This window comes from Hypanus sabinus, chromosome 1 (genome assembly GCF_030144855.1).
Source record: "Hypanus sabinus isolate sHypSab1 chromosome 1, sHypSab1.hap1, whole genome shotgun sequence".
Taxonomy (NCBI): Eukaryota; Metazoa; Chordata; class Chondrichthyes; order Myliobatiformes; family Dasyatidae; genus Hypanus; species Hypanus sabinus.
Window position 1 is genome coordinate 75648377 of NC_082706.1, and position 23162 is coordinate 75671538.

General features: G+C 40.8%; 1 protein-coding gene across 1 annotated transcript in view; it reads right to left on the reverse strand.

Annotated features, from left to right (window-relative positions):
- Nucleotides 1–6349, reverse strand: part of LOC132402227 (protein ITPRID1-like) — a 112278-nt gene extending 105929 nt beyond the window's left edge. Inside the window, exon 1 of the mRNA XM_059985027.1 lies at nucleotides 6262–6349. Coding sequence (XP_059841010.1) covers nucleotides 6262–6331 — 70 coding nt within the window. The 5' untranslated portion in view covers nucleotides 6332–6349. The remainder of the gene's footprint in view (nucleotides 1–6261) is intronic.
- Between the last annotated feature and the right edge of the window lie 16813 nt (nucleotides 6350–23162).

The window sequence follows — 23162 nt, forward strand, 5'->3', positions numbered from 1 at the left end:
ACCCCGCCACTGTGCTTGACATGGCCACCCCCGGTTCCCTCCTGCGGCCCAGGGACAGCTTTCCCCCCACACCTTTGTAAAGGCACTGACGCCGGATCACCTTCGGCAGCATGTTCGCCTGACGTCGCCATCATCGCAGAAGCAATTTTAGCCTCTCAGGACATTCCAGCATCACCCTGCATGCCACAAGCCAGGGCTTGTGTCACCGAGGATGAGGAGGAACCTTGACGAGGAGGATGCCCATGAGACAAGTCTGACCAGCACTATGCCGACCCCACCCTGGGCCACGAAACAACCTCTGTTCCTGGTGCGATGAGGCAGGTCATTTGGCCCGGGACTACCCCCAACCAGCACCATGCCACAGCCCAGAGCAGCCATCGGGAATCGCCGAGTGGGCAGCACTGTCCAAATCCTCCAGCAGAACCCCTCCGATGTCGCCCCTCCGGGCGGGCCATTTGGGTGGAGAGCGAGGCTTACACGTGAACTGCGTGGTGGAGGGCATCAGATGCCGTGCGTTGGTGGACACGGGGTCAGCCATCACTACCATCCATCCCTGTATTCTCCCCAATACGGACCACTGTCGCCTGGGTGGACAGCAACAGTGGTCCGGTTGGCTATGGTCATCGGCAACTTTGCGGCGATGCGAGGGAAGAGGAGGCCGCGCATCACAGTGGGGAACAACGTGTATGAGACTAGTTAGGTTCCTTCTCCGGGTCATGGTGCCTGGTCTGTTTTGTGCTTATCGCAATAAAGTGGTTGCTGAGTTTAACGAGCTTCCTCATCTGTCAAATGCTCGCCACAGTATTAGTCATCTCTCCAAATGGGGAAATAAGGACTAACTTGCAGGTTGAGTTGGTGGTATGGAAGGCAAATGCAATACCAGCAATCATTTCAAGAGGACTAGAATATAAAAGCATGTAATGCTGAAGCACTTGGAATGTTGTGAGCAGTTTTGGACCTGCTGTCTAACAAAGGATGTGCTGGCATGATGGAGAGGGCCACAGGAACGATCCCAGGAATGCAGAGTGTTCAATGGGCCGGTGGCCTGTGCTCGCCTGGGTTCAGAAGAATGAGAGGGGATCTCATTGAAACCTGTTGAATATTGAAAGGCGGACATAGAGTGGAAGTAGAGAGGTTGTTCCTATGGTTGGGGAGTCCAAGACCAAAGGATATAGTCTCAGAATCAAAGGATACTCCTTTAGAACAGAGACAAGGAGGAATTTTTTTTAGCCTGAGGATGGTGGATCTGCGGAATTCATTACCCCAGGCAACTCCGGACGCCAAGTCATTGGGCAAATATAAAGTGGAGTTTGATAGGTTCTTGATTAGTAAAGGCATCGAAGGTTATGGGGAGAAGGCAGGAGAATGGAGTTGAGATGGATAGTAAGTCAGCCTTGACAGAATGGCAGGACAGACTTAATGGGCTGAGAGGCCCTATTCTGCTTTTGTGTCTAATGGGAAAGCAGTACAGAGTTTTAATGTATTTACAACAAATTTAAATAAGCCAATGGGTTATAGAAATGTACAGCACAAATACAGAGCACAGAATGTACTTTATGGTGCAGCTCATCCACACGGATCACAGTGTGTATCTACTCTAACCTAATTTGCCTATCTTAGCCCTCTATTCCTTTCCTATCTGATGTGCTTTTAATGCTATAACAACAAAATGCTGGAGGAACTCAGCAGGTCAGACAGTATCTATGGAAATGAATTAACAGTGGATGTTTCCAGCTGTTTCAGGATGTTTAAATGTAATAGCATTTGTCTCCAATACTCTCTCTCATTCCACACTCTGTGTGGAAAAATTTACCCCTTAGATATGCTTTAAATTTCTTCACTCTTGCCTTAAGTCTGTACCTTTTAGTCCTCATGTCCTCTGTTCTAGAGGAGGTTTCTGACTGTCTATCCTGTCTTTACCTTTCATAATTTGTAACTATTTGTAAGATTGCCATCAGTCTGCCGCCTTTCAATGAAAATAAACCCAGCCTATTTCCTCTCTCCTTATAATGACTGCCCTCCATTCCTGCCAACAACCCGGTGAATTCCACTGGCTCTTGCTCCGTTGCTGCCATATGCATCCTGCATACAATACTCTAAATGCGTTCTGACCAATGAATTTGAGTGAACTTCTTCTTTAAAGTTGCTCTGTCCTTTAACAGATATTGTAACTAGAATTTATCAGGACTCTGGCAGAATCCTTAATATATCATATTTGTCATCCTTTGCATGATGAACCTTATCATAGCAGTCCTTACATTGTCTTTCATTATATTTCAAAGATTAACTTTGCCTTTCAATACAAAATTAGCAACTAATTGAAATAAATAAGTTATTCCGACATGTTGCACCATGGCCTCCTCTGGTGCCATGCCAAGGCGATCCTTGGCATAGAGGCACAACATCTTGTATTCTATATGGGTAACCACCATCCTGATGGCATGAATATCAACTTCTCCTTCTGGTAAAAAAAATTCTCCCCTCCCTCCTCCTTCCTCTAATCCACACTCTGATCTTTTACTACTTCTCACCTGGCTATCACTTCCCCGGGGTCCCCTCTCTCCTATGATCCACTCTGCTCTCCTATTGGATTCCACCTCCAGCCCTTGACCTTTCCCACCCACCTGGCTTCACCTATCACCTTCCAGCTAGCCTCCTTTCCCTCCCCCCCAACCTTTTTATTCTGGGATCTTACCCCTTCCTTTTCAGTCCTGAAGAAGGGTCTTGGTCCGAAACGTCGACTGTCTATTCATTTCCATAGATGTTGCCCAGCCTGCTGAGTTCCTCCAGCATTTTGTGTGTGTTGCTTACAAATGAACTGCCTTTTTGTTCTTGATTTTCATATTTGCGCTGTTACTTTTTTTTACCTGACCAAGAAATATTTCCTCTCATCCGATGAATACATAATAATTTACTTCCATAATATTTCATTATACAATCTAATTCCTATGCATAAATCCTCAATATTTTTCTGGGAACATTTGGAATTAAACCAAACAGGAAAGCGATCAATTGGTTGAAGTGGTTTAAAGGGATGATTCAGAAGCTGGATCCATGAAGTGGTTTGCACAAAAAGGCTAAAACCTAAAGGCAAAAAAGCCTTCAGAAAAAACAAACTATCGAATGTAGCTGAGGTCTTCACTAACATAACAAAGTGGTACCGTTTGTTCCATCTACTTTTGTAATTAGAGGAAAAACAATAACGTACTTTTCACAAGTATGAAATAGACTTTAGAATATTTGCTTATGTAAATGAGGCATAACTCCAGTCTGTCATCCTCACCCCACCCCAAGGCAGTTGGACTAGAATTGATTGTACATCCAAGATAAAAATGAATTAGTTAAGATCAAGCAAATGGAAACTGTCAACACGCCAGGAAGCATAAGTGTCACAAATATAAGCATTTTTGGCTTCTTTTGGGCAAACAGCAGTAAGCACAATTATTTCTGATTAGTCCATATAAATTGTATTTTCTTAAATTACTTATCCCCATTTTACAGTTGATGATCAGTTGGTATCAGTTTTCCACCTCAACAGTCCTGTGTAAACTTGTCCTCATATAAAACAAATTCCCTTTTAATAACACTCACTTAGCTTTTCCAGTTCAAAGGTGTGGTTAATGGCATTTTGCACTTGCATAGGCCCAAGCTACACTTTCTGTGAAATACATGGAACAGTGCCAGCTCTTCTGATGATGCTATAAGAAAGATATGCTTAAATTAGAGGGGATGCAGAATAGATTCACAAGAGTCCTGATGTTATGTCGCAGCTTTATAAAATATTAGTTGCGTTGTACCTGAAGTACCGCATTGAATTTTGTTCACCCTGCTATAACAAGGATATAGAGGCTCTGGAAAGGCTGCAGAAGAGGTTTAATAGAATCCTGCATGAATTAGTGGACATGCGCATTCTGCAGAGGTCAGACGAATTTGAGGTTGTTTTTCCTGCAGCAACATAGAATGAAGCAAGATCTGATGGAGGTTTGTAATGTTTGGGTTGAGTTGTTTTCCGATCCTGGCAGTTTACTTGCAAGCGTTTCGTCACTGTATGAGGATGCATCATCAATGCTGTTCATTTGTGGTGAGACTGCCGAATGCTTGGCCTTAATCAGTTAGCTGATTGGACGTCATTATGGAAACTCAATTGTGATGTAAGGAGGACATCTTGTCACTGATTGGTTTCGTGGCAAGCTCTGTGTGTTGTGGTCTGGAATTTTGCCCACATTGGTTTATAAATAGGATGGGGGTGTACATGGCTGTTTACACATTTTCCCAAGCCATTTCCAGAGATTTATAAGATTAGGAGAGGCATAGATGGAATAGACAGGTAGATGTTAGAGGGCATATATTTAAGGTGAGGGAAGAAAGTTCAAAAAAAATATGGAGGGAAAATCTTTAATTTTATGTTATAAACACAGAGAGGGCTAGGAGTCTGCAGTGCACTGCCAAGGGTGGTGGTAGAGGCAGATTCAAAATAGAGATTACTAAGGAACTCTTAGATAGGCAATAGCTGTGCAGAAAATAGAAGGTTAGAAAAAAGGTTAGAAAATAGAAGATGAAGGTTGTTTAGGCAGAAGGGCATTTAATTATTAATGAGTACAGTACAGTATTGTGGGCCAAAGGGCCTGTTCCTCTGAGAGACTGCTCTATGTTCTCAGAATACTTCCTAGATTAATGGGCGTGAATTACAAGGAGAGAGTGGGTAAACTGGGTTTGTTTTCCCTGGATCAGACGAGGCTGTAAGATGCAATGTTAGAGGTATGTAAATTAACGAGAGGCATAGATAGGTTATGTAGGTACTATTTGTTTCGAAATGGTATGGCTGTCTGCAACTAGAGGGCAGAGGTTTGAAGTGGGAGGGAGGAGGATGGCACAGAATCTGAAAGGTACATTTTCAAACAAAGAGTAATTGAATGAGGGGCAAGTTGAGGTGATAGAGGCAGAAACAATTACAATATCAAAAAGGTATTTGGACAGGGACTTGAATGAGCAAGGCAGACAGCAGGGGTTCCCAACCTTTTTTATGCCAGGAGACAATATCATTAAACAAGCTGTGTGGACACCAGGTTGGGAAGCCCTGGGATCAATGTATAAATATTGGAAGGCACTGTTTCCTCCTCCTGTAATCTTTGGTTGTGCAATGTTGAGTGAGATGCTGTTGTTGCTGTGACACCATTCAGCCAGATGGTGCCACAACCTCTCACTCGATGTGAGTAAAACCAAAAAGCTGAATATTGACTAGGGGAGAAGGAAACCAGAGATCCATGAGCCAGTCCTGATCAGGGGATCAGAGGTGAAGAGGCTCAGTAACTTAACTTCCTCAGCATTACCATCTCAGAGGATCTGTTCAGGAACAAGTACAGAAGTGTCATTTCAAAGTAGATAAGGCAGTGCCTCTACTTTTTTAGCAGTTTGTACAGGTTCAGCATGGCATCTAAAACTTTGATGAACTTCTGTAGCTGCACAGTGGAGAGGATACTGACTGGATGCATCATGGCCTGGTATGGAAACACTAATTCCCATGAACAGCAAAACCTGGAAAAGACAATGGATATCATACAGTCCAGTCCATCACAGGAAAAGCCATCTCCATCATTGAGCACATGTATAAGGAGCTCTGCGGTAAGTAAACAGCATCCATCTCAAGGACAACCACCATCCTGGCCATGCTCTCTTCTCGCTGCTACCATTGCAAAGGAAATACAGGAGCCTTTAGTCCTGTACTCACCAGCCTTCTTCTCAACTTTCAACAAGTTGGGTGATGCTCATTGAAATTTACCTGGAACATACCAGTCAGAATGGTGAGAAGTATTTGAAAGTGAAGGAAAAAAAGAGTAAGTTTTTTTTTGTGATCTGTTAATTATCCCTATACGTATTTCAACTTGTTTTCGTAGTTGGAAGGGAGACTTTGAAAGATAGTGAATTTTATAATTTGAATAGTTTTAGGACTAAACAAATGAATTGGAAAGCTGATGGAAAATTGATAAACTACAGTTCTTTCCTCCAGTTACACAATATCTTGTGTAAACACAGCTTTTATCTTTGCACAGAATTCTAACACAGAATTATCTTTGATAATTCATTTTGCATGTGTAAGAATTCTATGTTAATTCCAGAAAGCTGTGCCTAATGCATGACACTGCCAAATAGCTGGAACTTAGCTGATTTCCACATTATTATTGGTGTGGGTTATTAACATGCCCTTATTGGTATCTTGTTATTAAAATGAATTCATTTTTTTATTTACTCCATTATACTTACCACCTGTTGCATGATGCTTGAGAAGGGGATGTTTCAATACCTCTCCTGATGTATTTTCATCCATTACCATTCTTGCCTTCCTCACCAATTTTCAATTCGCTTCTTTAGGCTTGTCTAGGCTGGTGATGGTTTGCAATCTTCCAGCAATACATGGATCTTTGATTACACTAGCTGCAGAGCATAATATATATGGTTTAATTCCTCATAAGCCGATCTGATCAAAAAAAGGGTCTAAACTAGTTTCAGAGCAACTTTCTGATCACATCAATCATGTCAATGAATTATACCCATTTTTTTTATTTTATGGAAGAAATAGTATCTCTATAGAGTCAGTCGAGCCCATTCTGCAAGTTGTTCCTATTAGTTGTAAAATGGGGGTGTATTGCAGTCTGGTTCTGATTCAATCACTATATTCAAGAACATTATTTTATTATATAAGAGCCGCATACACTGTTCACGTAAACACACTTCTCATGTCCTTTCTGCTGTACGTAGCAGCAAATGTAAATAGTCTTCAGTTGCTCTTGAGACAACTCTGTCATGACCACAGTTTAAAAGCAAAGTATGCTTGATTAATTCAAAAACAGTTCTCAAGAGAGAACAAAACAATACTCTCACGTTCATTATGTTGTTTTGACACTATGACTACACCAGTTTATGATCCTTAGCACTACATACAAATCCAGTCCAAAGAGACCACTCCATCAACGGCAAAATCTCCTTCCTTTATACACATGATCAAGCTTCTTCTTGCTGCATGACAAGTACACATCACATGATAAATTACAGCAATCAGTTTTAATCAGTCCATTTACTGCACTCTTGATACATTAAAAAAGACACTGGTGTAATAGTGATTAACAATATACATTGCACATGTCACAAAATGTTCAACATCACTAAACCAATTACAAAGTTCTTGCTGTTTTCCACTACATACTCTATTCCACCACTTGATGCTTTTACTAAATAGCCACATAGTCCATATTCTAGGCTCTAGAATCTAGAGCATACAACTCATACAAATGTTTTCATTCTGCAGAAGTACAAAAACTAAGACCTTGCCTCTCACCTATCACCTGCCAGCTTGTATTCTTTCCTTTCTCCCCACCTTCTTCCGCTAGCTTCTGCCCCCTTCCTTTCCAGCCCTGAAGAAAGGTCATCAACTGTTTATTCCTCTCCATTGACACTGCCTCACCTGCTAAACTCCTCCAGCATTTTGTGTGTGTTGCTCAAGATTTCCAGCATTTTCAGAATCTCTTGCGACAAAGTATAATTAAACCTGTTCCTGGATGGATAAATAAAATTGAGCAATAATTTTGGTTTGGTCTTGGTGACACTATTGTTGATTTGGCTCTGCTTTCTTGTTACTTTGAGTTCTAACTCTGAAGTTAGAGGGTTAACACTGTAACACTCAATATGCATTTACTTGATTAATAATTTCCCCATTTTTGACAACACTTTCTGAGTAATATTTCTGCACCTTTGCCCCTTTACAAATGACTGCTTTTTGGGTGTCACTATTTTGCATTCCTCTGATGGTTTAGAAAATCAATGTGCATTTATTATATGTTGGAAGGATGACATTTTTGTTAGTGGTCAATTGTTGAGATTAAACTAGACCCAATTTAAAAGACCTAACCATTTGTGCGTGTTGGGATGGAGATATGTTGCTACCAAAAGAGGAATATGACCTTCCCTCCACTAGTCTGTGGGTCACCCTTGGGTGAGGTGAAGCACCTGCTTAGTCCCCTGACCAGAAGCCATGGTAGCAGACTGACACCAGGCAGACAATCTCTGAAGAGTATTGATAATGGCTGGGGTCACCTGACTTGTAAGACACTGCCCAAAAGAAGGGATTGACAAACCACTTCTGTAGAAAAAATTGCCTTGAGACTATGATCACCTACATCATATGACACAACACATAACAAATAAGTGAACCATTCTTACAGAGTATATCACAGTCTCAACATTTTTACATGTTGTTCAGTAACTCATTTAGCTGTTCAATTAATCCAGATACAGGTGAGGTACCAGTGGAGTGGAGGATAGCTGATGTTGTTCCACTGTTTAAGAAATTAAACCAGGAAATTATAGGCCGGTGAGACTGACATCAAGAGTGAGAGAGTTATTGTAAGGTACTCTAAGGGACCAGATATATGAATATTTGCATAGACAAAGATAGTCAGCGTGGCTTCATGCTTAACCTATCCCACAGAGTTTTTTGATGAAATTAGAAGGAAAGTTGATGAAGGCAAGGCAGTGGACGTTGTCTACATGGACTTTAGCAAGGCATTAGGCAAGGTCCTGGGAGGTTGCTCAAGAAATTTGTCATTCGGCATTCAATATAAGGTAGCAAATTTGAATAGATGTTCGCCTTGTAGGAGAGGCCAGAGAATGGTAGTGGATGGTTGCTTCTCTGTCTGGATGAGTGGAGTGCTGCAGGAATCAGTGGTGGGTCCATAGTTGTTTATCTTCTACAGGAATGATCTGCATGATAATGGGGTAAACTATATCAGCAAGTATGTGGATGACATCAAGATTGAGGGTGTAGTGCACTGCAAAGACTGTTATCATCAGTTACAGTGGACTACACCCTCTGGAAGAATGGGCTGAAAAGTGGCAGATGGAATTTAATGCAGCCGAACGTGAGGTATTGCACTTTGGTAGGACCAGCCAGGGTGGGTCTTACACAATGAGTGGTCGGGCACTAAGGAGTGCGGTCGAACAAAGGGATCTGGGAGTACAGGTCCATAAATAATCGAAAATAGCGTCATAGGTTGATAGGGTCATAAAGAAGGGGTTTGGAATATTGGTCTTCATAAATCAATGTACTAAGTGCAGGAGATGAGATGTTATGCTGAAGTTGTATAAGACATTAATGAGGTCTAATTTGGAGATTTGGAGTAGTGTGTACAGTTTTGATCATCTACCTACAGGAGAGTTGTAAATAAGGTTGAAAGAGTACAAAGAACATTTATAAGAGTGTTGCTGGGTCTGGAGCATGTGAGTTATATGGAAAGATTGAATAGGTTAGGACTTTATTCCTTGGAATGTAGAAGATTGAGAGGAGATTTGATAGAGGTATACAAAATGATGAGGGGTATAGATCGGGTAAATGCAAGCAGGCTTTTCTACTGCGGTTGGGTGGGACTACAACTAGAGGTCATCAGTTAAGGGTGAAAATTTTAAGGGGAACAAGGATTCCTTGTCTCATATTTTTGATACTTATTGCTTATTTAAATATTACTATTATTATTATTGCTTTAATTTTCTTTTGCATTTGGACAGTTTGTTGTCTTTTGCACACTGGTTGATATGTTTCCATTTTTTTATTAATTCTATTATGGTCACTATTTTATGGAATTAATGAGTCTCAGGGTTGTATATGGTGATATATATTTACTTTGAACTTTCAATTCAGAAATGAACGAAAGCAAAATGTGGGAGAGAATCACAGAAACATCTGTGGACGGTAAGTGAGCATGCATGTGAAAGGCAGTCACTAGTCAGCGTCGTTGACTCTGTCAGTGTCAGTGAGCACTACCCACTCTGCGTGGTTTGACCCAGCCCTTGATCGTTGCAGTTCGATTGTGGGGCATGTGTGGGGGTGGGGAAAGAGGACCCACAGAAATACCCCATTCCCACCCAGCAGGCACACAACAGCTGGTAAATCCATCCACGTCTATCCCATCAGTGTCACAAGGGCTTGTTCATATGTACAGGGTGTCCATAAGTCACCAGTTTGTAATCTGGACGGGACTTGTAAGTGTTGATAGCTCTTTTGTAAAAGGGTTATACATAATCTACTTGCTGTACCTGAGCAAGACTAAGCCTCTTTTGGAATATGTAGTTGCCTTAAATGGAAAGGGTATTCCTCCATCGTTTGAGAGAATCATACTGGTGGAGCGCTACAGCACAGAAACAGATTCTTTGGCCCATCAAGCTGTTATTCTTCATAGTCTCTTCAACCAGACCATAGCCCTCCAAAACCTTCCCATCCATGTACTTATCCAAACTTCTCTTAAATATTGAAATCATACCCAGATCCACCTCCTCCTTAGGCAGCTTGTTCCACACTCACACCACCCTCTGAGTGATGAAGTTTCCCTAAGATTTCCTTAAGTATTTTGCCTTTAATATTTAACCCATTACATTTAGTTCAAGTCTCACACAATCTCACTGGAAAAAGTCTGTTTGCATTAACACTATCTGTTTCCTCTATTACCTACTTCTCAAACTTGCACAATTTGATCAACACATTGGCCATACTAATGAGATAAATCATCTTCTTTTGCCTGAGCATCAACAAGATACTCTGCAATTTGTGATTTTTGTGATATTTCTTATCTTTTGTCCAAGGTCCTGTCTCTACAGTAGCTTTCCTAGCATCCCACTGTCACTATTCTTCTGTTTGATTGTCCATATTCCTAGTCCAAATACTTTAGTCCAGAATCTCATGTATTTCTTGCCACAACACCTTTCCACTTCAGAGCGTGACGTGTACCAGCGCCACAGCAATCAGTTCAGCATTTTGATTGGAGTGTCCATTCATAATACCAGTTAAAATAGTCTTGGACAAAGGATTGAAAGCTGCGATTTTCCTGACATGTTTCTCCCTAACCTCTCTGGCAGATCCGTCCATAAATCAAATGGCAACAACCTTGCACTCAACGTCAATAAGACCATAGAACCGATTGTGTACTTCAGGAAGGGTAAGATAAGGTAACACATACCAGTCCTCATAGAGGGATCAGAAGTGGAGCGAGTGAGCAACTTTAGGTTCCTGGGTGATAGATCTCTGAACCCAACATATTGAGGCAGCTACAAAGACATGACAGCAGCTATATTTCATTAGTAGTTTGAGATGTTTTGGTATGTCACCAAAGACACTCGCAAATTTCTACAGATGTACAGTGGAGAGCGTTTTAACTGGCTGCATCACTGTCTGCTATGGTGGGGGAGGTGGGGTGGCTACTGCACACAATCAAAATAAGCTGCAAAGAGATGTAATCTTAGTCAGTTCCTTCATGGGCACTAGCCACTGTAGTATCCAAGACATCTTCAAGGAGCGATGCCTCAAAAAAGGTGACATCCATCATTAAGCCCCCACCACCCTCTTCTCCTTGCTACCATCAGAATGGAAGTACAGAAACCTGAAGGCACACACACAACAAATCAGGGACAGCTTCTTCCCCTCTGCCATCTGATCTCTGAATGGATATTAAACCCATTAACACCACCTCACTTTTTAAAAATATATATATTTGCTGTAATTCACACTTTTGTTCTATTAGTATGCAATATATTGCATTGTACTGCTGCTGCAAAGACAACAAATTTCATGATGTGCTAGTGATATTAAACCTGATTCTGATGTTTCTGCTGTGCCAAATGGTGGTCCCTAAAAGTGTGGAGATTAGGATAATTGTTTTGTCACCCCTTTCACAGTGCTTCTGCATGGCAGAAGTGTCCAACTTTGTAGCAAAGTCATCACTCTAGCAGCAATGTACCATTTCTATTTTATTACAGAACTTTGCCAAGCATGACAAATTTTATCATTGGTGCTATTCACATATATCTAAATCATAATTGAAATAACCAGCAAAGTATTACTATTCTTCCACCATAGCTTTTGTCTCCACCAATGCGCGATAACAAACTAGTAATTGTTTTCAACAATGATCAATATAGTCTGAGGATTGATTCAATTATTATCTTTATTTTGTTATACAGTGCAGGGGGGTCCTTTGAGCCCCTCAAGCCATGCCACCCCAGCAAGCCCTCAACCCCAATTAACCCTAACCTAATCATGGGACAATTTACAATGACCAATTAACATACCCGGCACATCTTTGGGCTGTGGGGAAAATCGGAACACCTGTGGAAAACCCTTGCATTTCACAGGAAGGACATACAGAGACCCCTTACAGAGTGGCACCAGAATTGAACTCTGAACTCCGCAACAGCCCAAGCTGTAATACCATCACAGTAACTGCTACGCTACTGTGGTGCTGGGATGTACTGGGGGCAGCCTGCAAGTGTCACTATGCTTCTGGTGCCAACACAACATGCCCACAACTTAATCACCCTAAACCCAACCCATGCATTTCTGTAATGTGGTGTGAAACTGGAGCATCTGGGAGAAAGCCATACTGTAGCAGAGAGAACATACAAACAGCGGAGAGCATTGAACCTGGATGGCTGATGCTGTAAGCCTAACTGCTACACCACCGCGCTGTTCATTACCTGAGGATCCAATATGCAGTTAGGCTTCCTTAGCGCTAAAGGTAGTCAGAAATACTTCTTTAGCAGCTTCGGATCCTCATTCAAATGATCCTCATTTCTCCTTGTTAACTATCAGCTGTAGCATTATCATCAAGTGGGAAATGTGTCATATCCAAAAATCTAACTGAACTACAAACTTCATGCCTATACCTTGGCTGTAGCTGTGCCATAACTTTATCCCTTTCTTCTCCTAGAGTGTCCAAAAGGACCACATTTGTGGTTGGCCTTTGTGTTTTTGTTGGTTTAATTTCCCACACCGTGTTCTTCAACTGTTCAATAACATCATGTAAAACTTTACTTGCCATTTCTCACTATATCCCTGCACTCTGTTAAATTATGACATAGGGTAGGATGACATAAATTCTCTTGAGCTAACCTCTGAAAGGTATCCTGACATCCTTCCAACATGAAAGCAAATTGACCCGTGAAATTTGCTTTAGTAAGATTGAAAAAAAAATGCATTTGCCAAGTCCAAAACTGCACATCATCATTTTCCTCCTGAGAAATTCTGTCAATCAAAGTCACAATATCTAGGATGTTAGCAGAGGGATGTATTCAATTTACTGACAATAATCCAGCTTTCATTCAATTTGTTCAAAGGCCAGACTGGACAATTATAGGGAGCATCAGCTGGTTTTATTTCCTGCACATTTATAATATCAGACCCTTGTCAACTGATCCTGTTTAACATTAATTTCTAGAGATGGACCTGTGTCACGCAATGGTTTGATGACTCATGAATATCCTCCTCTCCATGCAAATGGATGCAGAACGTAAGGGTGAAATATTTAAGTTTATTGTCATTGTATACCACTAAAGGAAGCATCATTTCTCTGGGGTCAATGTACAAAACTCTATCTACAGTCATACACAACACATATTGTTACAATAGCACGTACAATCACAAAGTAATATTCACCCAAGTCTCTGAGTGGCAAGGCCTGAAGATTGATGGCGCGTGGGATGCTGTCTGAGAGCCACTTTTCTGCACAAACAAGTACCAGGCATGCCACCATCTTACTGGAAGTAACAACTTCATCAGCTAAACTCCTGAATATGGACATTCAGCCTTCAGCACACTGGATCTGCACCAACCATCACCCATCCAGTCTACACAAGTCCTACATCAGTCCCTTTTCATCTTCTCCCCATATTCCCAGATGCTATATCCACCTACAGGGCCTTTCAACTGAGCAACCCCCACATCTCTGGGCTGTGGGGGGAAGCCGAAGCAAACCCTTACGGTCACAGGGGAGATAAAAGAGACTGCTGAGACTGGAATCTGGAGCAACACACAAACTGCTGGAAGATTTCAGCGGGTCAGGCAGCTTCTATGGGTGGAGGAGTGAGGCACAGTCGATATTTTGGATCAAGAATCTTCTTCTGGACAAGGTCAGGAGAACAATGTGAAAACTCCACACTAACAGCACCCGAAGATAAGAATGAACCTGGTATCTCTGGCAACGTCTCTGTGTTTCCCATGGATAATTGTAATACATGCATGCTTAGTGCCTTCTTTCCTAACTAGGTGTACTGATGTGGGCAGGTGAGACACAAGAGACTCAGAATCTGTGCTGTTTGTCCGAAAATTCTTCACAGACTGTCACAGGAACTTTCAGTAAACATTTCTGCAGTCCAGAGGAACAGTGTGGATTATAGGAAATTCCAATAAGAAGTGGTAGTCTGAATTAAACAACTCGTCTTCACAACTGATATTATATACATGTCATTAATTTTTAAAAAAACACAAATTTGTATTTATATATCACTTTTAAAAGCACACAAAACTTAACAAGTAACCTCACAGAAATGTAAAAAAAAAATTGAGAAAGCCATAAGAAGAATGGCTGGAGGTCTGTGACTAGTTCACTGCCACAGGGATTGGTGCTGGGTCCATTGTTGTTTGTCATTTATATCAGTGATCTGGATGATAATGTGGATAATTAGATCTGCAAGTTTGCTGATGACACCAAGACTGGATCTGTAGTGGACAGCGAGGAAGACTATCATGACTTGCAGAGGGATTTGGACCAGCTGGAAAAATGAGCTGAAAACTGGTAGATGGAATTTAATGGCAACACTTCAAGATCTTGCACGTCTATAGGACCAGCCAGGGACGTCTTATACAGTGAATGGTAGGGCACAGAGGAGTGTGGTAGAACAAAGGGATCTGGGTACACAGGTCCATAATTGAAAGTGGTGTCACAGGTAGATAGGGTCTTAAAGTAAGGTTTGGCACATTGGCCTTCATAAATCAAAGTACTGAGTACAGGAGATGGAATGTTATGCTGCGGTTGTATAAGACATTAATGAGGCCTAATTTGGAGTATTGTGGCGACCCATTTCCTAGCGTATCCGAACCGACTCACAATTAGATAGCCTACGGGGGTTTGCGAGCACAGAGCTTTGGAGCCTCCGCGCCACGGGGGGCCGGTTGACAGAGGCTTAAAAGTGAGGCTGAAGTTTTCGAATAAAGTTTTTTTCCTTCGACTGCAGTTACCGACTCCATGTCGTAATTTTAGCGCTGCGTGTAGCACACTGCTACAGTATCGTGTACCATTTTTGTCACCTACCTACAGGAAAGATGTAAATAAAGTTGAAAAGATACAGAGAAAATTTACAAGGATGGTGCTGGGCCTGGAGACCTGAGTTATATAGAAAGATTGAATAGGTTAGGACTTTAATTCTTGGAAAGTAGAAGATTGAGAGGAGATTTGATAGAGACATACAAAATTCTGAAAAGTATAGTTAGGGTAAATGCAAGCAAGCCTTTTTCCACTGGGATTGGGTAGGACTACTACTGGAGGTCATGGATTAAAGATAAAAGATGAAAAATTTAAGGAAAGATGAGGAGAAGCTTCTTCAATCAAAGGGTCATGAGAGAGTGGAATGAACTGCCAACACAAGTGTGCATGCAAGCTCAATTTCAACATTTAAAAGAAGTTTGGAGGGCTATGGTCCCGGTGCAGGTTAATGGGAGTAGGCAGCGTAAATGGTTTGGCATGGACTTGATGAGCTGAAGAGCCTTTTCTATGCAGTGCTTTTCTATGACTCATGACTATAATCTGAGGTTTTCAACTGCATCTGAATGGAACAGAGGGACTGCCAAGAAGTAGTCGTCCTATCTAAAGGCAAATTAATATTAAAGGCTGAGTAAATGTTTTAATCATTTGAAAAATGTTAAAGTATACGGTAATCCCCAACCTGAACAGCAGCAGTATCTACACAAAAGAAAGGCCTGGCAATCTACTTGCATATCTTGCCACAAAAACTCTATGGACAACTACACTATCTATAGGGTCACCATGTGTCAACAGTGACTCAATGGCACTCAACAACACCAATCTTCAATAGCTTGCTGGCAGTGTTACTTTATCTTTTGTTAGTATGACTTAATTTTCAAGGAAATGTGACACCAAGCAATAATATAATTGAAATATTTACATATGCAAAACGTAGATGGCTTTGTTTCAGCTTGTGAAATTCTAGTGCATATTGCTTGTCTCATGCTTTCTCCATTCAAAAAACTCAACATTACAGCTTACAGACTCAGTCAGGTGAGCACCACGAAACTCAGAGACAAAAACGAGCCAAAATTGGGATCACTTGGACTACAAATAAATTAATTTTAGCAGATACTGGATGCTCAGCTGCAAGTCTGCCACATTTCTGCTGCAAGCCTTTCTTGCTCAGTGTTTTTCTTTGTGTTTACGTTCAGGAACACCTATTTTCACCTGGCATGCACAAAGCTATTTTAGTGCCTCTGAATACACAATGAATAATTAAATATGAAAAAGCTTTTAAAACCAGAACAGAGCTTTATTCTTTCAAATGGAAGTATGTTCAATACAATGCAATTATTTCTCATCTTAATAACTCTTCCTACTTGGGTAGCAATATTAAAGCTGTTACAATTCCTCAAATACTGCATAGATGCTTCCAGATAAGATGAAATTGCTCTATTAAACATCTTAATTTCAAATATATACTTAGAAGTATCTCAGGTTTTCTAGTGCAACGCATAATCAAATAGCTATCACTATTGCATTTCTGGGGCTTGTTTTCCAAGCAGGAACAAACTGCTATCTGTGCTGACATTTAAAGGAAAAGTTACTGGGTGCAAAAAAAATAATTTTTCACACTGCTCAATAATAAACGCTGTCACAAACTTAGTTAAATTCAGGGTAAGTTCAACTTTCTTGTCATGGGCATACATAACCAGGATATAAATGCCATGAAATTTGGCTTTTTGCAGCAAAGCACAATACATTACATAAACTTAAATTATGCATAACTTACACAAACAAAAATAGCATAAAGTGCAAGTTGAGGGAAGTACTGTTTGAAGTAGAATTAGGGATTTTCAGATAAGTTCTAAAGCCTGACGGCACTGGGGAAGAAGCAGTTGTTGCACCGTGATGTGTGGTTCTTCAAGCTCCTGCACCTCTCGCCTTTTGGTAGTAATGAGAATAGAGCTTGGCTCAGATGATGGAGTTCCTTAGTAATGGATGTCACCATTTGCAGATGTACTCAACAATAGGGAGTGCTGTACCCATGATGGGACTGGCTGAATCCAGCACACCCTGTATCACTTGCATTTCTATGCACTGTAGCTTTCAAGCCATTCAGAATGTTTTCCACTGCACATTTGTTGAAGATCATCAGGAACTTAGATCACATGACAAATCTCAAAAGGCTTCCTTACGGCCCAAGGTAGGTCTTGCGAGATATTGATACCCAGGAACTTTGAGCTACTTACACTTTTCACCACAGACCATTCAACAAAGTCTGATGTGTGTTCACTTGACTTTCCCTTCCTAAAGTCCACAATCGGGTCTTTGGTTTTGCTGACTTTGAATGCATCATTGTTATTACAATAGCACTCAATCAGCTGACCCACCTCACTCCTCTCTGCTTCCTGGTCATCATCCATGTGTGACTCTGCTAAGAACAGTGGTGTCATCAATGAGTTTGAACTATGTATAGCCATACAGTTGTAGGTATAGAGGCAGCACTTCTGGCTGTTCATTCCCTATAGTACCACCCTCAATATGAAAAGGTTGCCTCTCAAGTTCCTATTAAATCTTTCCCCTTTCACCTATGCTTCTAGTTCTTGATTCTCCAACCCTGGGAGAACACTGAATGCATTTACCCTATTAATTCCCGTAATGATATACACTTCTATAAGATTGCCCCTCAGTCTTCTGTGCTCCAAGGAAGGAAGTCCTAGCCTGTTGGAATGTACCATTCAGCTAGGTATTCTAATATACAGTAACAAACTACAGCAAATTCAGAGTAGATCAAATTCTAATCACATTTATTACTTGCAAGGTTAAGACTACTTCCATACATTAAGTCATTGGAAGGAAGCTTCAATATTGCAGCTCAAAACAAACTAACTTTATACATTTACAGAATCCAGTAATTCATCAACCTCATGTCTTTGAGGTCATTCCAGCCCATAATTGCATTCCTTTCTTACCTGCATCGATCACATTTGTCTTTAATCTGTTCATTTACCTTTTGAGGCTTCTTCCCCTCATGACAACTTGACCTGGTTTTCTCTGTTGCCAAAGCAAACCCTGCCATAAACACACCCCATGCAATAAAACACTCACACACACATTTCTTGTAATCCTCCTTCCAAACCAGCGAAGCACTCTAGGATCACACAGGTTCCATTTTGTCACATTATATTTTACAAAAGTTATAAATTCATGAAGACTTCAGGGTTATAGATATATTTCCAAATTGTCCAATCTCTTGAGTCCTGGAAACATTTGTTCTACATTCTTTCCAGTTTAAAAAGATCTTTCCTACAGCAGGTTGACCAAAACTGAAAAACAATTATAGAAGGATCTTGGAGCCCAAATCCATAACTCCCTGCAAATGACCTTACTAGCTGGCAGGGTATACATAGGGTTTTTGGCAAGTCAAGGCATTGAGCTCAAGAGTTAAAATGTTAAGGTGCAGCTTTATAAAAATTAAGTGCATTGAATTCAACTCTCAGTGTCCATTGTAGGAATGATAGTCATAGGGAAGTACAGCACAGAAACAAGCCTCTCAGCTCATCTATTCTGTGCTGAACCATTTAAATGCCCTACTCCCATCAACCTGCACTGGAACCATAGCCTTCTATACCCCTACTATCCATGTATCTATCCAAACTTTTCTTAAACGTTGACATCAAGTTTGCACGCTCCACTTGTACTTGCAGCTCCTTCTACACGCACACAGCTCACTGAGAGAAGAAGTTTCCCCTCATGTACCCTTTAAACTTTTCACCTTTTACCCTTACACAAAACCTCTAGTTGTAGTCCCACACAATCCCAGTAGGAAAGCCTGCATGCATTTACCCTATCTATACCCTTCATAATTGTGTATTCCACTATCAAATTTCCCATCAGTCTTCTATATTCCAAGGAATAAAGTCCTAACCTATTCAATATTTCCTTATAACTCAGGCTCTCCCATCTGGCAACATCTTTGTAAATTTTCTCTGTACTCCTTCAGCCTTATTTATATCTTTTCTGCAGCTGACCAAAGCTGCACACAATACTCCAAATTAGGCTTTACCACTATGTTATACAACTTCAACAAGGCTTTGCAGAGGGTGCAGAATAGAATTAGTTGGATGCTATAAGATGTTTACTCGGATTAGGTTTAATTGGATTAAGTGCTGAAAGGAGACATAGGACAAGTGAAGGTTGTTTTCTGTAGATATGTGAAAGAGGGGCTGAAGGCTGGAGGATGACAGAGTTACAAGAGAGGGAGTTTGAATTGAATTGACTTTATTGCTTACATCCTTCATATACAAGGTGTAAAAATCTTTGTTACATCTCTGGCTAAATCTGCAATTTATAGTAATTTGTAATAAGTAGTATGTACAACAGGACAATCAATATGACATAGAAATACGGTTGTGTCAGCATGAATTAATCAGTCAGAAGGCCTGGTGGAAGAAGCTGTCCTGGAGCCTGTTGGTCCTGGCTTTTATGCTATGGTATCATTTCCTGGATGGTAGCAGCTGGAACAGTTTGTGGTTGGGGTGACTCAGGTCCCCAATGATCCTTTCAGGCCCTTTTTATGCACCTGTCTCTGTAAATGTCCTGAATAGTGGGAAGTTCACATCTACAGATGTGCTGGGCTGTCTGAACTACTTTCTGCAGAGTCCTGCGATAAAGGGAGGTACAGTTCCCATACCAGGCAGTGATACAGCCAGTAAGGATGCTTTCAATTGTACCCCTATGGAAAATACTTAGGAACCACCTTAACATGAGAACTCAACTAAAAGTATTACCTTGATTTTGATTTTGTTAAGTTGAGAGAAAATCTTGAGAGCAGGATCAGTTATCTAAGTTAAATAATGAAATTGTGCACCAGAAGTTCTACCAGAACTTTAAATTCTTAACTGTTTGCTCACTTTCTAGGGCTTGGTAAACCCTGCATCCAAAGGCCAACAACCACCATAAGATCATAAGATATTGGAGCAGAATTAGTCCATTGGCTCCATCAAGTCTGCTCAGCCTTTTCATCACGGCTGATCCATTTTCCCTCTCAGCTCCAACCTCCCACCTTCTCCCCGTATGCCTTCATGCCTTGACTAATCAAGAAACTATCAGCCTCTACCTTAAATATACCCAATGCTGTCACAGCTGCCTGTGGCAATAGATTCCACAGATTCACCATTCTCTGGCTTCCTCCTTATCTACCGTTCTAAAAGTACGTCGCTCTATTCTGAGGCTGTGTCCTCTGGTCTTAAACTCCCTCACCATAGGAAACATCCTCTTCACATCCACTCTATTCAATATTCGATAGATTTCAAAGAGATCCCTCCTCAGGCCCAGACCCATCAAATGTTCAAACATCAAGGATCCAGCAAGTAAAATGCACTATGAATGCACTATGTTATACAGATTAAATTGCCTGAAAAAAAGAGTATATTGGATGCCTCTTGCTACGAGATATGAAAATAAAATTGCATCAAAAATGAGAGTGTTTGACCATACAGGTAGAACTTGCATCAATGACTAATAACTGTTTTCATAACAGTTTTTTTTGACCAATCAGGGTTGTTCGCCCTGAGCTGAACCCCCGAATCTGGAGGAACAAGAGTCAAAGCCCACAGCCCCGACTCCAGCCAACATAGCTCTCTGGGTCATTGAGGCACACAAGTCTCCGGACCCTACGACAAAGTTGTGGTCCTCTTGTTGACCAGCGGTGTAACTGGCTGTAACTAACTCATGACTAGTAACACTTAATGAAAACCAGTCAAATAATCCAAACCAGCATTTTAGCTCCTATATTTTTGTGTTTGTTAAATATTATAAATCAATTATTAACTTCTACTTTAAGATAGAAATTGTAAACTATTGTAACATCTCTTATTTCAAAAGATTGCACTTGGTTAAGGGAGTAATAGAAATATTGTATTGCTATTATTTGCTTGTTTAGCCCAGAATGTGATTTTGAATTACGCCATTCTATTTCTTTGAAGACCTGAGGAAATTATGTAGAAATATGGATTCAAGAATAATAAGTTTCCTGTTCAAGTCATCAATGTTTTGCTAGAGACAAGAAGTAGGATCTCAGCCTGAGACATCGCAACATGTAAATATTCCAAAATAGGGAAGCAAATTTAAATGAAGAGGAATGGAAATTATGACTAAACATACCACATTCTTTATAGTGAGTCATTCTGCATCATTTTGCATAAGAACTCTGTTCGTTTATAATTTCTTTTTGCAAAATGTTAAAAATTCCAGATCTAGAAATCTGAAATGTGCAGAAAATACTAGGAATACTCAGCAGGTTAGGCAACCTCTGAGGAAAGGGAAACTAAGCTAATCCTTTAGGTCTGCAACCTCTTATTAGTATTAGGAAAAGTTAAGAATCAAACAAGATTTAAGATACATCACTGGCAGATACAATAAATAACCTTTCACTGTCAGTCAGCACTAAATTGCAAAGAAACAGGTACTTGAAATGTTTCTCTCTCCACAAATGCCCTTTGATTTGCTGAGTATTTACAGCATTTTATTTCATTTTGATTTGCCTTTCTTGAGCTCAAAAACTAACTGTTAAACTCATCAAAAGAAAAATAGTAATAGCTTATGAAAATATGCATCAGCTTTAAATTTGCTTACTGTTTTAGCAATTTTTGCAAGCCGGCAACTGCACCGCCGTTTGTTCCATTTACTTGATAAATTGGCACAGGTTACATTCTGCTTGCGATCAAGTAAATAAAGTGTGATTGAGGAACAAGTGCAAGTTTTTAAAGTCCTGTTTATCATGGCAACAATCATTAAACCCTCCTTCAACAGGATTTTAAAAATCATACACATAAATGTAGAATTTTAAAACTAAACCAATTTCCTATTCCTTAGTCTAAAAGCAGTTACTCTGCTGCAACCAAGTGATTATTGAAAACAACACAGTGACATTGAGCTTACCTGGTACAGTAAAATGATTTACTGTTTCTACTGAGAAGTAAGGCAGCAAATCTTTCAAAAGTTTGTCTACTACCTTTCACAGCTGGTGAGTAGCTTAGGAAGAATTAACTGAGCTTCTTCCTGCTTTTACTGAGCTTGACAGGGTTCACAAATTCTATTGGATATTTCAGTAGCCCAGCCTACTATTAGAGATAAATTCAGAAAGCTCATTTTTAAAGGAGCATCACTGCGAAGTGTTTGACAACTTTTCCAATGAATTTTACATCATCAAGTTATGCTGATAGGATTCATATACTGGACCTTCAGCACTTCATCCTCCTTTCAATGGGGGCTTTCATTTATAGATTTACAGTTACAAAGTTAAACAGTATGGCAAAGGAGCCTTTGGCCTACTTTGACAATGATGACCAAGATGCCTAACTACACTAATATCTCTCTCCCTCCTTCTCCCTCTTTCCTTCCTCTCTCTTCTCTCCCCCCACCACTCCCTCTCGATGGAGCGTAGATGCTCGGCTGAATGGGAGGCCAAACCATGAGCAGCAAATGCAGTAAACAGACTCACAGATGAACTGTCGCCTCATCTGGAAGGACTGTTTGGGGCCCTGAATGGTAGTGAGGGAGCAGATTTAGGGTTAAGTGTAGCACTTATTCCGCTTACCAGGGTAAGTTTTGGGAGGGAGATCAGTGGAGAGGGACGAATGGAGAAGGGAGTCGTTTAGGAAGTGATCCCTGCAAAAAGCAGAAAGGGGGAGGAGAGAAAGATGTGCTTGGTGGTGGGATCCAGTTGGAGATGGCGGAAGTTATGGAGAATTATTTGCTGGATGCAGAGGCTAGCAGGGTGGTTGGTGAGGACAAGAGGAACCCTAACCCTGGTGGGGTGGTGAAGGATGGAGTGAGGACAGACATGTGCGAAATAGAAGAGATGCGGTTGAGGGCAGCATTGATGGTGGAGCAAGTGAAGAACCATTCTTTGAAGAAGGAGGACATCTCCTTTGTTGTGGAATGAAAAGCCTCATCCTGCGAACAGATGCAACAGAAACGGAGGAATTGAGAGAAGGGGATGAAGTTTTTACAAGTGACAGTGTGGGAAAAGTATAATCCAGGCAGCTGTGAGAATCTATGGATTTATAACAGACATCGGTAGATAAGCTGTGTCCA